Genomic DNA, 17532 nt, shown 5'->3' on the forward strand with positions numbered 1-17532 from the left:
CCTTTCCTATAATTTATCAAAATAAACAAAAATAACCACACACTAAGCTGACATACATTAGAACGATATTAAGACTGTGTTACCCATTCATCTGTAGCCTTTAGATGACAAACCATCTAAACACACATGCCTTTTTACAGTCCACTTACTTCTTTTTAATTTGCAAGTATATAACTGAGCTGGCCAAATCCCTAAATGCCTTTCTTCATCTTATTATATATAACCATCATATGGTTAAGACCTGAGGCTTGCCAAGTCAGACCAACCTGGGTACAAATTCTGATTCTACGACTTTTAAAGTTCTATGACCTTGGGCAAAAAAATCACCAAGCCTCAGTTTCCTCATCTATAAAACAGAGCTGATAACAGAACTCACAGTGTAAGCTGTTTATGAAGAGTAAGTATGATAAACATATAAAGTGCTTACCAGAATGCCTGGTATACATAGCAACCTCTTAGTAAACGGCAGTTTAAAATCACAGCACAAAATATGACAGTTAAATAAAAGCATTTAGGGGCTTCCCTGGTGGCAGAGTGGTTGAGAATCCTCCTGCCAATGCAGGGAACATGGGTTCGAGTCCTGGTCCAGGAAGATCCCACTTGTCACGGAGCAACTAAGTCCACGCACCACAACTACTGAGCCTGCGCTCTAGAGCCCGCAAGCCACAGCTACTGAGCCTGTGCTCTAGAGCCCGCGAGCCACAACTACTGAAGCCCGTGCGCCTAGAGCCCGTGCTCCACAACAAGAGAAGCCACTGCAATGAGGAGCCCGCGCACCGCAATGAAGAGTAGCCCCCGCTCGCCACAACTAGAGAAAGCCTGTGCGCAGCAACAAAGACCCAACACAGCCAAAAATAAATAAATATTTTTTTAAAAATCATTTTAAAAAAAGCATTTAAGACCATCAAATCAATATTTATTATGTGTGGGAACTCCCTGGTGGTCCAGTGGTTAGGACTCCATGCTCTCACTGTTGAGGACCCGAGTTCAATCCCTGGTGGGGGAACTAAGTTCCCACAAGCAGCGCAGCGCAGCCAAAAAAAAAATTATTATGTAAAGAAGAGAAACTTAAAGTTCTAGAAAAATCCTATTTTTAAAAGCACTGATGCATGATTAAACAAAACACTACCTTCACAGTACTGTTATTTTTCCAAAAAAGACATTAGAAAAAGGCAAGGAGTTAAACAAAACAAATTTCAGTCAGCACTCATTCAAAACTTTTAACTTTCCATCAACCTTTGACAAGAGTCTTATAAAACAAAAATTATTTGTGTGTGTGGATTATAGCACCTTTAAATCAACAGTTCTGAGGTGGTTAAGCAAGCAAATTTTAAAAATGACCTGCTTACTTATGCTAAGTGAAGTAAGTCAGACAGAGATAAATGCTGTATGATATCACTTATATGTGGAATCTAAAAAATAAAACAAACTAGTGAATATAACAAAAAAGAAGCAGGCTCACAGATATAGAAAACAAACTAGTGGTTATTAATGAAGAGACAGAAGGGGGGAGGAGTAATAAACAGGTAGAAGATTAAGAGGTACAAACTATTAGGTATAAAATAAGTTATATGGGGTATATTGTACAACACAGTGAATATAGCCAATATTTTACAATTTTTTAAAAAATGACCTTCCTAAGTAAGGTAATAGAGAATTACAAAAATAAGACAGATATAAACCTCAAATTATATTATAAAAGCTACTTCCACTGACAATGAAAGTAAGACTTCCATCTGAACTGTAGGCAATTTGGTTATAGAATGTTATATTCTCAGAACAGAATCTATGCAACTGGTTCTATTCCTATTTCTTTAATTCTAACAAATCTCAGAGCAAAGGAACAATTTGAAAAGGTGCCAAGAGAGAGGAGGTCTATCCAGAACTAAGGGACATGTTCAATAGGCATTTTGACCTCAAGACAAAAATGGGAAGCAAAAGGATACAAGCCCCAGAAAGGTTTGCCTTCAAAATTGAATTCAGGGTGAGTCAGGTCCATCGTAGTTATTGTTTGTGTATAAGAACAAATAGTAAGAAACAAGATAATGAAAAAGGTGCCTAACTGGATTTAGAGGTTCTTATTTTTTATTTTATTTCTTATTTTTAAAGTTTTCTCCAGGATAGTCCATTCTACTGGATAACATTAAGTTCAATCATTTTGATTTTTACATACCTAGTAAATAAGTCTAAACTAGACCAAAGTCTGAAACTACTCAAGTAAAAGTGGCCCTCTTGATAGGTTATCTTTACACACTAGCAGTAATTACCTAAATTTCAGAATAATTATTTCACACTACAGGCCAATTTTAGGAACTGAAAACCTAAAGTCATGAAGTGATGACAAATGTCATATTAGAATATGATTCACAATTATATACACTATCAACATGAACTGGTGCACTCCCCAGTTCTTAAACCAAGTACCAAACCAATTATCAATACCATTCAAAGTTAAACAAAACTCCACCAGAGCTCAGTTTCACACCTGAGGTTTTTAATAATGACTTTGTAAACTTCTGTATAAATGTGGCAATTGCCTTGTTTCCTAACTAGAAAAGAGTTTCCCCTTTTAGCCCATTATGGAGCTATAATCCTTTAACATAGTACTATACTACTAAGTACTATAATAATATACAGCATTTAGAATTATCAGTGCAACAATAGCTCTGAAAGAACAGTTAAAAAAAAGAAAAAGAAACTATGATCTTATCTGATTAAAACTTATCAATTCTTTAAGAAAAATGTCCCTGTGAATCTTTTCTTAAAACAGCTACACATTCCCTTACCCTCACTCCAGAGTGGACCATTCCCTTCCAGTGCTCCTACACTGGAAGTACATCCCTCTTATATAACACTAGTTCATAACATTGTAGTTATTTACTTATATGTCTGTATCCCCCACTAGACCTGAGCTTCTTAAGAGCAAAGGACTCTTACCACCTTTTTGCTTAGTATATACCTAGACCTTCAAATGCCAGGTCAATAAATTCCTAACTAAATAAATAAATGAAGCCCAAGAAAGTGTGCTTTGGAAGGAGGGGTATATTTGTTGTGGGTTTACTGAGGGGAGGGGAGGTTGAATTTAAAATATCCATGTGAATGGAGATTATCTGTGATTAAATGAAGTCAATATCTGACCATAAAGCTAAAATCTTAAGATTTTACACACTGTTGCAGAGTTTAGCCAGAATTCCATTAACAGCATGTAGGCATGTGACCTATCCTTGTAGAGATCCTAAAAGAACAACTTCAAATCTCCATTCCTCTCCCTCCAGCAGCTCTCATTTATTTTCCTAGAAGCCACTGTCCACAGGGATCAAGGCCCTCTACCTCCCCTGACCCATCAGATCCAATAAGAGCAGTGTCTACGAACTGTTCTACTTCACACTGGGGAACACTTGCTTCTACCAGGCACTAAACCCTTCTCTGCTTCCAAGTCCACCCACCTCCACCTTTCTTATGCACAAGGAATCAGGCATAAGAAATGATCTGTTAAACACCAAACAGCACTTGAGACACTTAAAAACAGAATCAATGTTAAGTAGTCATTGTGGGTGGTCATAAGAATCTAAGCTTCCTTTATATTAAATCAACAATATTGCTTATATTGTTAAATTTCTCCATTCTAAATAACAACTTTACAAGTAAACTTTAAGGACTCCAATTCCTATGCTGAGGACTACCTATGGCTTTGGAGTATCAGTAAACAGTTGGTCTGTTAAACAACTGTGATACTTCAAATCAGTTCTAGGTGATAAAAAAGTTAGAATGTGAGTGTGTCAATAACCTTACAAAGTTTTCAGTGAAGTTCTATGAAAATAAACACATGTGCGCTTCCCTGGTGGCGCAGTGGTTAAGAACCTGCCTGCCAATGCAGGGGACATGGGTTTGATCCCTAGCCTGAGAAGATCCCACATGCTACGGAGCAACTAAGCCCGTGTGCCACAACTACTGAGCCCGCACTCTAGAGCCCGCGAGCCACAACTACTGAAGCCTGTGTGCCTAGAGCCGGTGCTCCGCAACAAGAGAAGGCACCGCAATGAGAAGCCCGCGTGCCGCAACAAAGAGTAGCCCCCGCTCGCCGCCAACTAGAGAAAGCCCGCGCACAGCAACGAAGACCCAATGCAGCCAAAAATTTTAAAAATAAATAAATAAATTTATTTTTTAAAAAAAAGAAAAGAAAAGAAACACATGTACACCATCCCCACCCTCATTAACCTAGAAATAAACTTCAGATATTACAATTCACTTGGAGAAAACTTTTTGCTGGAAGAGGAAAAAAGGTTTGCCCCAAGGTTAGGTAATTAATAAGCTGCATATTATTTGGTATACCTTCCAAAAGTGCCTCCAGTGTTTACTAGAAGCAAGCGGCTTAGGAGGGCGGGGTGTAGAGAAGTTTGCAACTGATCTGTCCTCCAGCAGCTGACTGATCCACATGGGCACTGATAGCACTCCACTGAGATAAGTGCTAAGATGGCAGGACTCCTGCCAAAAACAGGCTTATCCCAAGAGCAGGTAAGACAAATAGGGCTCACACTCCTCTCTTAGATACTTTTTAAAAAAGAAAAAGTTTCAGAAAAGTGATAACTCTTGTTCTATCACAGTGCAAACCAAGTCCCTTTTAGTTTAATCATATAATGTAAAAGATCCTCACATAAGTATACACTTGAACATATAACTAAGTACTTAGATATATGCTCAATGATGTACTTAGGAATGGCTATGTTATGAACAGTACTATGGAAGTCTATGGCTTTCAATTCTGCCTATCCTGAAAAGCTATTTTCTACTTCAAAAATGTGTAAAACAAGTCATATGCAATAGGAAATCTTTTGTAAAGCAGAAATTTTTAAAAAGAAACTGTTACCCCTGTGTAAATCTTACCTTTCAAGAAAAGATCTGAATAAATGAGAGTTCCAGCTATTTTGTTCCAAGTACTTAAATACTTCAGGGTTTTTATTTCTCCTACTAAAAATATTTGTAATCAAAAAGTACTGACAAACATAGCTAATGCCAACTAAGTTGTTTTTCTAAACCACCTGTTTTTGCAATAACCACCCTATTTCTATAGCTATTCTAGAAGCCTAAATGCCTAACTAAACTTAATACTGTAACACTGAAACAGTCCTAATTCATTAACATCTTAATATAGATCAAATGCCTTCCTTACTTATTTGCATAAAACAAGTGTTAAGTAAAACCTAGAAAGCACAGTTGCCTTAATATAGATCAAGTGCCTTCCTTACTTATTTGCATAAAACAAGTGTTAAGTAAAACCTAGAAAGCACAGTTGCCTTCCAACACATCCTTGTTGCTGGCTTAAATTTGCCAGATGCCAAAAATATTTCCCACCCTAAAAATCCAAGCTTCTTCATTAATTAAAAAAAAAGGGGGCTTCCCTGGTGGCGCAGTGGTTGAGAGTTCGCCTGCCGATGTAGGGGACGTGGGTTCGTGCCCCACTCCGGGAGGATCCCACATGCCGCGGAGCGGCTGGGCCCGTGAGCCATGGCCGCTGAGCCTGCGCGTCCGGAGCCTGTGCTCCGCAACGGGAGAGGCCACAACAGTGAGAGGCCCGCATACCGCATAAAAAAAAAAAAAAAAAGATTTAGTAATCACTGAAAACTACTTATTCAGGAATGAAATTTTTACACAATGGAGAACATGAAAGCCTAACTTTCATACACACAACATTATACTTTTCTAAATTATTCCAAGGCTTAGTTATCAACTGTATTGATAACTTTCAAATCTAACTTTGGGGACAGATGGAGCCGTATTGTCTATTTTATTTATTATCTTTGCAATATCCAGCACACATGTGATTCATAATGAAAAACTGCCGCAGTGATTTACAAATGGCTATATGAAAGGAAAAAATGATGCACCAAATGGTGGGGGTGTGGAAGGACTGTTCTCTTCTAAATGAAGAAAATTTCTGTGTCCTCTACAGGAGAAAAATGAGAGAGGGAGGGGCAGAAGAAAGCGAATCTAAAACGTATAACTCTTTGCTTCTTGAAACATATATACTAGTGTGTAAAGTGTAACTTTAATGGGGTCACATACTTATTTCAAAATTCGCTCTTCAGCAATGAGCAAATTTCTGGGCCAGATGTTGAAAGTAAAAAGGAATTTTAGTCTAATAAGCAATAAAAGCTTGAATATAGATTGCAGTGCTTATCTTTTTTTTTAAAGGATGCACCTGTCATTCCCATTTTAGGTTGATGACTTTGAGTCCAAGGAAAACGGTCCTATTGTATGCCTGCCAATTCTCATGTGCCTTGACATTTCACTTACTAATTACACTTACTAATTAACTGGACCTCATCAGGAAGATATTAATGATGGTTCAGACACTCAAGAGAGTCGCATAACCTCGGAACGCAAAATACTTCGCGGTCAAAATACTTTGCAGTCAAAGAGACCTATTTGACTCAAGAGGGGTGGGGATAAGCAGGTAGTAAGGGAGTATACGACACGAAAATCTGCCGGCCAGAGCAGCTGCGCCCAGCTTTTAGACACTTACTGGTTTGCTAGGGTACACGTTAGACAGATGCGTTTTTAGTTTCCCCACGGTCCAGTTCAAGAAGCAGCTAATAGTCTGGTCACTGTATTTCTGATTCGGTGCTTTAATGATGAGGGTCACAGGAATCTCCATCCCATTTTGGTCCATGGTGCCTCCAAGGGCGAACAGAGTCAAGAGGAGCAGCAGTTAAGCCCAAATGAGCCGAGGTGGTTACTGCCGGCGCGGCTGGGATGGGGACGGAAGCGAACGGGTTCTTAATATTCCTTGTCCAAGTCAGTCACAAGTGCATCGGGTGATACAAAGGCCATTGCCGGTGCCGAGGATGACGGCCAGTGGCGGAGGCGGCGGCGGCGGCGGGGTCTGGGGGCCCGGCCGGGGGTGCTGTTTTCCCCGCCAGGTTCGGGCTCCGCCGGGCTCCGGACTGCAGAGGGAGGCCAAGGGGAGAGAGAAAGCGGTGAGAAGGTAGGGAGGGGTGAGGGCGCGACAGCCCGAGCCACCGCCCCGCCCCCGCCGCGACCCTTAAACTGAAACGCAACAAGGCCCCAACGCGACGGCCCCGCCACGCGGGCTGGAGAAGGGGACGCCGCGACAGGCAGGGCTACCTGAGAGATGGCTGCGGGGCCCGCCACCGCCGCCCTCGGGCACGGCCACCGATCGCACAGTCCGGCCGAGCGTCCTTCGCGGCGGCCGCTCCCTTCCTACTGCTCAGCTGCGCCCACGGCCCGGCCCTGGATCTCGCGAGGCGGCGCGGCGGCAGCGGGAGAAGTTGGCCAAAGGGCTGTCCGCCTGACCCCTCCGGCAGGGCAGCTGGAGCGCAAGGCCGGGCGCGGCCGAGGCGGCGACAGGTGGCAGGAGGGCGGGGACTAGAATAGGGGCGCCGGCCGCGAGCGCGCCTGTTCTGTTGTTGTTGTGAAGAAGGTCCAGGTCCCCTTTAAGCCGGAAAACGCAGGGCGGAAGTGCGTCAGGGGCGGCTCGCCCCGGCGCTCTGCTCTCCAGGTCCCGCCGCCGACCGCCCCGGGCGGCCCAGGGCGGCCCGTGCAGAGTTCTGTGACGCCTCGAAGCCAATCGGGCGTGTCGAGCCCTCCCGGCCAGGCCATTCGCTCCGCCTTGCCTCCCCAGCGGCACTCGGGCATCCACTAGCTTCGCTGGCGTTAGCACATTCTGTTTTGACCACACCCGGAAGACTTGGGAAGTGTTCCTCATCCTTAGAGCTGTCTCTGCAAAAGTTAGTGTCCTTCCTGATGCTCATTCAGACTTCTGCCCATAATTTCTTGTGTCGACTGTCTGCATAGCACGGTACCTGGAGCTTTGGGGAAGGAGAGACTGTGGGTACATTGCATAAGGAGAAGGCTTTCAGTTAAACCTGAAGTCTACCTCTACTTTCCGTGTGACCCTGGCTAACCTTCCTGAGCCTCAGTTTACTTATCTAAATGGGGACGGTAATAGCTACCTGACTGTGTGCTGTTGATTAAATGAGCTATGTAGGTAAGCCGTCTGGTACAGTTCTGGCATATATCAGTCTCTCAACTAAATATTAATTTCCATGTATTTCCTCTCCGTCTTCTCAGAAGTTGGCAAGTGTTCGTTTACTAAACACCTACTGTGTGTTCAGCACAGTGGGAGATGAAAACAGTTGGCAGTGTTATTTTTCTGGTTTATGGTTTACACGTGGGAACGCGAAGTTTCAGGCTATTGCCCAAAGCCGACTTACTCTCCATTTTCTGCACAGGTTTAGGAGTCAGTGCAGTAAGTTGAGATGTGCATTTGCACAGGTCCAGGCTTCCACTTATAGGTGAATACAAGCAGATAATGTAGGGGGCCTTGGGGACCTGGTCTCTTCCCCTCTCAGCTGCAGAGCAGTTAGTGAAAGTTAGAGACCAAGAGGAAATTCTTCCTCTCAACAGCTAGTGCCCCAGGATCCCTTACACCCTCTCCCCCTTCACCTCTTTCTTTGTGATAGGACACCTACTATATCTTAGCCACACCCTCTCAATGCTCTTCTAAAATAAGAGTGAAGTTTCCTTTATTTCTTGTCATGGAATGCGAACAGTTTACTATGACTTGGATTTCCTGTAGCAGACCCTTTTTCTACCTAGTATCTAGTCATCTTAATAGAACCTTAACTTAATTCTAGCTACAAGTACTTTTTCTAGCTCCCTTACATCTAGCAGCAGCCATTTGACACAGCTGTAGCCCATAAGATGAAAGGTGAAGTTGCTACTGGGGCTTCCAGGGGAGCTTTCAGATGAACATGTTCTGCAGACCAGAGCTCATCCTTGCCCTACACCTGTCTTTCTTCCTGGAGGAATGTGATGCCGGCGGTGGGGCAGCCACAGCTCAGTCCTGAAGCAACAAACAGGAGAACAAAGGCCCGTATTACAAGGATGGCAGAGCAGAACAATTGAAAGAGGCTGAATCCTTTATGGCATAAGTGTGCCACCATATAAGTCCCAAGCTGTCTGCTCTAAGAATTCTTTTATGTCCAATTCCTGTTTAAGGCAGGAAGTCTCCCCAGCCGCAACTGCCACAAGCACCCCCACCCAAGCCCGTGGCTCCTGTCACTTAATGCCTGTGACTCACACTTCCAGGAACCCCTTAGAGTAATGTGGCCATCCCCCTTGGCACTCTGAAATGTACATTATTAATGAGATATATATTAATAAATATTAATATTGACAGAAGGTGCATTTCACTGTGATAGACACTAAAGTAGAGTTCATCAAAGGTTCACTAACATGGACAAAATCATTTTAAAGTGTAATGAACATTCAAGAATTTGAAATGGATGAGTATAAAGATGATAGAGTATCTGACAGAAATGATTTTTTTTTTTTTTGCTTAACAGCCACCTGAATTAACAACCTAAAAATGCTTTTGATGCTGTTGAACTTGCCCACAATAAAAGCAGTATGTAAGTATGATCCCATTTTTGTTGAATTACGTGTATGTGTGTATAGAAAAATGTATGAAAGGGTAGTCCCTAGACTATTGATAGTGTTTAACTTGGAATTTGGAGTAGGAAAAACAGCATGGAGGGGATGCAAGATAGCAGTTACTTAGAGGCTGCTGTGAGCTGTTTGTTCTTTGTCCATGTTGCACATAAGAAGGGGAAATGTGAAAGAACAACTACACATCTCAGTTACCATTTGCTACTTAAAGACAGCCTCTAATGAGAATGCTTAAGGGTAGGATGCTAATAGATAATAAAAGATTTGTGATTGTTAAGGCCAAATCTACTTTAACAATATTAACTATTCAATACACATAATTTTAGTAGCTAGTTCAGTAATTCAGGGTTATTTCTGCCCATGGAGTAACTTTCTTTGTTGACAAAGTGAAACACTTAAAGAAAATTATTTGTAAATAATAAAACTGATTTCCAGTATTTGTGGGATATTTACTTCTAATTCTTTTAATTGGGAAGGAGGACAGCTAGAAAAGCTTATATCGACTCCTTCTGTGAGATTCCAGTTTCTTTTAAAATTTTAAAGAAAATCAACTGCTTATTACTGAGCTTTTCTTACTAAAATTTGGAATACCTTCCAGGAAGGTAAAATACTTTATGATGTTGAATAATATAGTTTTCAGTGTTTTGGGTTTTTTTGTTTTTGTTTTTATGATAACTCTCTTGGGAAGACTTTAGTCAAGTGATGATCTTGCAGTTGCAAATTTCAAAGATGATGATAGCCATCTGGCTTCTGATTCCTTCTATTTCTATTTACACCAAACTTGTCTTTTTTTTTAAGATGCTGTGCCACAAAGCATCTAATCAAATCTCAATCAAATTTATTGTTTAAAAACAAGTGAAATCCTACATTTCAAGCCTAGGAAAATTAGCTCATTTCAACACTGCACTTTCAAAATCTTAATTGGCCCCAGATGTTTGATTATAAACCATATTGTAGAAAATGGAAGGAAGAAAACCACACATGCATTGAATGCCAAGTGGATGATTTAAGTGATGTGTCATTTAATGAATTTTCAGAACAGCCCTGAGAGGTAGTGAGGTCAGTGAAGCTCAGAAAGGCTAAATGTCTTGCCCCAAGTCACACAGCTAGTAACTTCCAAATAAAATTCTGATTCCTCTGTAATACACACTCTTTCCACTACACTGAACTGTCTTAAAGATATTCATGCATAACAAGACACATTCAGGAGGAAAAGGCTTTCAGGAACAACATCTTAGAGGTCATCTAGATCAGCTTTCCAAGTACTGCCGGAATCACTCTTACTACATCTCTGAAAGGCAATCAGCCAACTTTGGCTTAAACCCTTCCAGGGAAACGGAGCACCATAGTTTTCACTACAGCATGACCTATTGTTAAACAGCCATGGTTATTATAAGTGAATTAAAATCTGCATTGCTATAATTTGTCATTAGGCCACTTTTCTCCTCTTGATTAATTCAAAATATGTTAACTTTTATTCCACGTCTGCCCTTCAAATGGTTAAATGCTGTCTACATCTTATCCAAACTAAACATCCCCGGATTCTTCAACCATCCTTAAGAATAGTTTCCAGATCACTCAAAACATTGACTCACCTTTGAACACACTAGTTTGCATAGCCCTCCTCAATTATGGTGACCATAATGAGCATTTTGACACATGATTTCCCTAGAATAGTCTTCATGAGGACACATCTATATTTCTATTTCTGTATTAATATAAATCTTCATAAGGTAGTTTAGCCGTTGGATTTCCTGCTTTTCAGAAACTATATGTCAACACATGATTTCCCTAGAATAGTCTTCATAAGGACACATCTATATTTCTATTTCTGTATTAATATAAATCTTCATAAGGTAGTTTAGCAGTTGGATTTCCTGCTTTTCAGAAACTATATGTCTAGTCAGTTCTTAGAGTGACAATTTGGGTAAGACAGAAGTCTAATTTCTCTGATGAGTTAATCCACTGACTTATTTATCATAACACTTGGAGAAAATTGTAGCAAATAGCATCTCACTGACCTTCTTTAGGTGATCAGAGGAAGGGGGGAAGGGGAAATCCCTTATATTTTTCACCCTCTAAAGAATTTTGACCTAAATGTATGTACTAGTTATTTATTGCTGCAAAACAAATTGCCCCTAAAACTGGGTCAGAATTTTGGGAGCGTCTTTGCTGTTGGTTCTGGTTTTGAGTCTCTCGTGAAATTGCAGTCAGGATTTCAGCTGGCATTTGGTTATCGAAAGGCTTGATTGGAACTGGAGGATCTACTTCCAAGATGGCTCACTCCTAAGCCTGGCAAGTTGGGCTGGTTGTTTGTGTGAAGTCTCTGTTCCTCCCCATGTGGGTCCCTCCACAGGACTGCTTTTGAATGTCCTTACAACCAGACAGCTGGATTCCCCCAGAATGAGGGAATCCTAGAGACCAAGGCTGAAGCAGCAATGCCTTTCATGAGTTAGTTTCTGAAATCTTACATTGTCACCTACATGGTGCACTATTTGGTCACAAAGGCCAGCCCTGAGTCATTGTAGGAGGAGAGTAGTATGAGCATGAATACCAGGAGGTAAGGACCTCCTGTCATATTGGAGGCCAGTTACCATAATGTACCTTACCAAAGCATAGCAGGTCATAATGGATACTCTGTTCCTTCTATATGCAGCTATCCAAGTCCAAATCCCAATAGTAACCTTGCAATTGGTTCACAACTGCATGCCCTTCCTCTGGCATTTAGCCTCTCTCTTCCCAGAGATGTTTCACCAATTTCCTCCCCCCAAAATTAGAACTATCTAACTCTATTGGCCTATATTTCTCCAATGTTTATAAATGTTTATCTTTTTTGCTAAAAGTAAATATAGTTTAGCTGAGTTTGGGAATATTAAATTTGCTACACTACATTCAAATAAAGGTAAGAATAATCACTAAATTGAACATGGAGAGTAGTCATGGGCCTAACTCAGGGCTTCTTAATCAGGGTCCAGAGACATACCCTGAATTATCTATAGGACTGTGTACATATGTCCACATGTGCATTTATCTGGAGGGAGAGAGTTCATGGTTTTTATCAGCTTTTATTTATTTATTTATTTATTTATTTATTTATTTAGGCTGTGCTGGGTCTTCGTTGCTGTGCGCGGGCTTTCTCTAGTTGCAGCGAGCGGGGGCTACCCTTCATTGCGGTGCACGGACTTCTCATTGCGGTGGCTTCTCTTGTTGCGGAGCACGGGCTCTAGGTGCACGGGCTACAGTAGTTGTGGCTCGTGGGCTCTAGAGCGCAGGCTCAGTAGTTGTGGCGCACGGGCTTAGTGGCTCCACGACATGTGGGATCTTTCCAGACCAGGGCTCGAACCCGTGTCCTCTGCATTGGCAGGCGGGTTCTTAACCACTGCGCCACCAGGGAAGCCCTTTATCAGCTTCTTGAAGGGGCCATTTATAATGCCTTTCAGAGCAGCAACAAAATTTAGTCCTCATTGTAAAGTTTTTCCAGTTAAAGGAAATGGGTTATTGAGCCATTTACTAAGTTACTGCCTCAAGGGCCCCAAAACACTGTTCACTGCCTGCTTTGTGATAATAGAAATAAATCCTGTAAGTATCAATACTTCTCCTTTTCCCGCTCTCATGATATTAAGCTTTGTCAGTAAAGAGCACTGGAGGGACACTAGAGGAAGAATAGAATTCTCTACCTGTGTAGTGTAGTGTGCTCCTTTAGGCAGGCCCTTACAGCACATGTGGCTTCTGCAGCTCTCAGTTCCAGCAGTGCCCAGTGGCCAGCAGTGTGTAGCACCTCCCGTGAACAGGCAACTTTGCAGGCAACACCCATGAGCATCTTTCCCTGGAACCCCATCAAATGGCTTCACATGCAGTACCACCAGTACAACACTGTTCATGAATAGCTTCCCCTCACACCCCTTAGGCAGCTTTTCTCCCTCAGCAAACTTCTCTGACATCAAATGAGCCACAGTCACTGGACTTCTTCAAGGAGGATCTATCTCAGCCCTTAGGGCAGTAGATGATCACTATATCTGATTTTCCTATATTCTTTAGCATTTTCTTAGTTCTTTACTATCCATCTCCTTATCACTCCAATTCCTTGTTATAAATGGTAATTCTTTATATTTAACCTTCCATGTTCAAAATATTGTTTTATTTCTGTCTCTTGATTGGACCCTAACTGATACAGAATTGGTATCAGTAGTGATCCCAGGAGAGAAACACACAAAGAATTTGAGGATTGCCTTGGTCATGCCCTTTGGCTGGGTTCCTCCCCATTGAGAAGTGAGATGAGGGCATTAAAGTAATCAAACTGTCATCTGTGGTCGATCGTGATGACATGTCAGCTGAAGCAAGAGATTGTCCAGCTGGATGCTGCACTTGACCATTATGGCAGTTAAGATGTCTCTAAGGACAATGGTATGGCATAGAGTCTTCTGAGTGTCCTTTAGCACTTATAGAAAGAAAATCACAAGCTCGTTTCTTTCAACTCTCAGCTCAAGTCATAGTCTAAGACCAGAAAGCTTCCATGATAACTATAAAAGAATCTTTTAGTTCTTTCAGACATAGGGGTGATATTGTCAAAAATCAAGCACAAAATTTTATTATATGGATTGCTGAATTGTAGCAATAGTTGTATTCACAGTTCCATCAGATTTTTCACACGACAAACTAGCGGTTATCAGTGGCGGGGGCGGGTGGTATACAGGTTGGGGAGTGAGAGGTACAAACTATTGGGTGTAAGATTGGCTACAAGGATGTATTATGCAACATGGGGAATGTAACCAATATTTTGTAATAACTGTAAATGGAGTGTAACCTTTAAAAATTGTATAAACATTTTTAAAAGGAAAAAACAGAAAAGAATGGGCAGAGAAGAAGGACCAGGGTTACAGAAAAAAACAAAGTGTACTAGGCAAGAAGAAAAAGTGTGCCAAGAAAGAAAAAGGGAAACCCAAAGTAGGATGCAGCCTGCATTTTTAACATTATCATCATCATCATCATTATTACTAAAATAAAATGGCTAAATTTTTTTTTCATTTTTTACATAAAAGTTAAAGCATTGAATGAGAAAGAATGAGACCCTGAAAATTGGAATGGGGACAGCTGCTTGAACACAGATGAAGCTAATCATCTTGAAACTACAAGTCACTCTAAGCTACCTCTATTAAAGAAGGAAGTTTGCCCTCTGGAGACTAGCCTTCCTTTGCTTAAAAACTCAGTGATAGGGCCTCCCTGGTGGCGCAAGTGGTTGAGAGTCCGCCTGCCGATGCAGGGGATATGGGTTCGTGCCCCGGTCTGGGAGGATCCCATATGCCGCGGAGCGGCTGGGCCCGTGAGCCATGGCCGCTGAGCCTGCGCGTCCGGAGCCTGCGCGTCCGGAGCCTGTGCTCCGCAACGGGGGAGGCCACAACAGTGAGAGGCCCGCATACCGCAAAAAAAAAAACTCTGTGATAACCTCACCGGGGAAGATGCCTTAAAACGGAATATTTATTCTCCACAAGACACACTATAACCACCCACTATTGCCTCTAGACCTAAAACTAGGGTTAAATCTCAGCATTCTCCATGGCGACAGGTACACACAGTGACCCAGGAAGAAATAGCTTACACACCAAGATAATTGCAAGACTTTACTAATCTATATCAGCAGAAATAGGAAGCATATTCTAAGAGTGTTAGACCTCGGAGGGTGAAATACAACACTAGATTGAGCCAAATTAATGGATATACTGCACTTAGTAGATTCCAGGCTTGATGTGTTCGTTCATGAAGCTGAAGGTAGCTCTCACGATTGATTGGTCGACTGAAACTTGGACTCAACCATGGCCTACATTTAATATAGCTGAGATACCAGAGCTATCTACATCATGTAGATAAAGGAATCCAAGGGCCTAGGGAAATAGGTATGTTAAATGTATTGCGTGTTACCTGCACACCCACCTGTCCCCTTCAACGTTCCATGAGAAGGCCCAGAAGACACTCACTTCACTAAGGCATTGAGAAATACATGAGTGAGGGGAGCACCCACATCCTTGTAAAGCTCTGTGTTGCTCTCATTTGTAGACCAGGCATGACTGAAGGGGATGCTGCCACTGAGATAAACTCCCTAGTTATAGTGCCATTTGGAAGACAGCACCCTGAAAGGATGAGAATCTGTTTCATAGGATGCAGTATATCCTTTGGATCAGAGACCATTATATGCAGAGGAATGTCAATTCTTAGCTCAACTGCAACAATACTTAATGTTCACCATTTACAATAATAATATTTGTGCTGGGGCTTCCCTGGTGGCGCAGTGGTTGAGAGTCTGCCTGCCAATGCAGGGGACACGGGTTCGTGCCCCGGTCTGGGAAGATCCCACATGCCGCGGAGTGGCTGGGCCCGTGAGCCATGGCCTCTGAGCCTGCGCGTCCGGAGCCTGTGCGTCCGGAGCCTGTGCTCCACAACGGGAGAGGCCACAACACTAAGAGGCCCGCGTACCGCAAAAAAAAAAAAATAAAATAAAATAAAATAATAATAATAATAATATTTGTGCTACTCACTATAATAGAGGACACAAACAATAGTAAGATGTGCTTGCCTTCAAGGGGTTTACAACTTAGGAGAAAATAAGACAATCCCACATATGACTGTAAGACAAAATAGAGTAAGGGCAGTATCCCAGGCCCCTCTGCAGCCCAGCCAGTTTATGTCTCAGCCAAAAGCAGAAGAGGAAAGTGAGGGATCTGCTGTATCAAAGTGGGCTGGGGGCAATTTGCAAAAGGCAAACAGTAATTTGACTTGACTCTTCCTTTCCTCAGCTTTTTCCAACTTTTTCTCACATTTCCCCCAGATTATATGCTCATTAAAACCAATCCACTGCCTTTCCACAAGCCCAGCCGACACTGTAAGTTCAGAGAGGTCTAGCTATGCCACAGGAGGTAAGATGGACCTCACACTACCAGGCATGCATGTCTACCTCCTCCTTCTTAAGGCCTGTTTTTCACTGTGCCATTGTTAAGGACAGCCTCATCCTTTTTCATTACACTCTCCACCATCCCTCCCATTTCACTTCCAGTAACTGCAGCAATTTCTTTATGTTGGTAGTGGCTTCCTAATTAGTTGTGTTAAGATTCTGAGGACAGATCTGGGATCAGTGGGATAATTGATGGATTTAACTGACATGGGTAAGGAAAGGGAATGACAACTAAGTCAAGTGCTTCAAATACTATGCACTAGAAACCCACTTCATTCATTCACTCAAAGTATTTCACATTTCAAAGGTTTTGTACTTTTTATCTTATCTTGAAAAATATTGCCAAAAACATGCATAACAATTAAGTCGTTTCATAACTGGTCAATAGAAAAGGCCAAAGTTCTTGAGAAAAATCTTGTCTTCTTAGTTTCTTTCTTTGTGTCATGACTCCCTAAGGTGTGTAAACTAGGCTGAGTCTTTGAAACAGCAAACTAGCTTTGACTAAGAAAATTTGTTAAATTCCAGGCTTTAGAGAGTAATAGGACAGCTTCTTGAGTATAGTCTTTGTAACACTCATTCTTAAAGAATGCAGGATTTTATCTCCCTAAAGGAATGTATGTTTCACAACTTTGATGTTGCCCAGTGCAAAATGCTCAGCTCTGTTGCAAGAATTTGTAACTAAGATCATTCCAGAATGAATACAAAGCAACTTAACATTAATAGAGTGTTTATTACAAATGTGGAGCGTGCTAGGTGTGTTTATGTAGTGATCTCTTTGATTCCCTTCAAGATAAACCCTGAGCCCTCACTTGCAAACTTTCCCTGCCCCATCCTTAGATGTTTTGTCTGTGCTTCTATGTGAAATCTATTTCACTTACCATGTGATAATTATCTCTTGATAAGTCTGTGAGCTCCCTGAGGCTAGATATTATACCTTAAACAAATTTTTTATCACTATTGCCCAGGACAATCCCTTTTTCTTAATAACAATGAATATTATTGACTAAATGATAATACTCATTTTACAGAGAAGGTAAATGAGATAAGTAATTTGCCCAAGGTGACTCAGTTAATAATTGATAGAGCTGTTGATACGAAAGCCTCTGAATTTTATGGCA

The 17532-nt window shown here is 41.7% G+C and overlaps 1 protein-coding gene and 1 long non-coding RNA gene across 2 annotated transcripts in view; one reads left to right on the plus strand and one right to left on the minus strand.

Annotated features, from left to right (window-relative positions):
• HERPUD2 (HERPUD family member 2) overlaps nt 1–7560 on the minus strand; it is a 44984-nt gene extending 37424 nt beyond the window's left edge. Inside the window, exons 1-2 of the mRNA XM_060108630.1 lie at nt 7126–7560; nt 6524–6944 (exon numbers count right to left, since the gene is read on the minus strand). Coding sequence (XP_059964613.1) covers nt 6524–6670 — 147 coding nt within the window. The 5' untranslated portion in view covers nt 6671–6944; nt 7126–7560. The remainder of the gene's footprint in view (nt 1–6523; nt 6945–7125) is intronic.
• A 71-nt stretch (nt 7561–7631) lies between these two features.
• The window catches only part of LOC132496357 (uncharacterized), a 42675-nt gene continuing 32774 nt past the window's right edge, over nt 7632–17532 (plus strand). The window contains exons 1-2 of the long non-coding RNA XR_009533395.1: nt 7632–7748; nt 9369–9434. This is a non-coding gene — a long non-coding RNA (uncharacterized LOC132496357). The remainder of the gene's footprint in view (nt 7749–9368; nt 9435–17532) is intronic.

This window comes from Mesoplodon densirostris, chromosome 9 (genome assembly GCF_025265405.1).
Source record: "Mesoplodon densirostris isolate mMesDen1 chromosome 9, mMesDen1 primary haplotype, whole genome shotgun sequence".
NCBI classification, from domain to species: domain Eukaryota; kingdom Metazoa; phylum Chordata; class Mammalia; order Artiodactyla; family Ziphiidae; genus Mesoplodon; species Mesoplodon densirostris.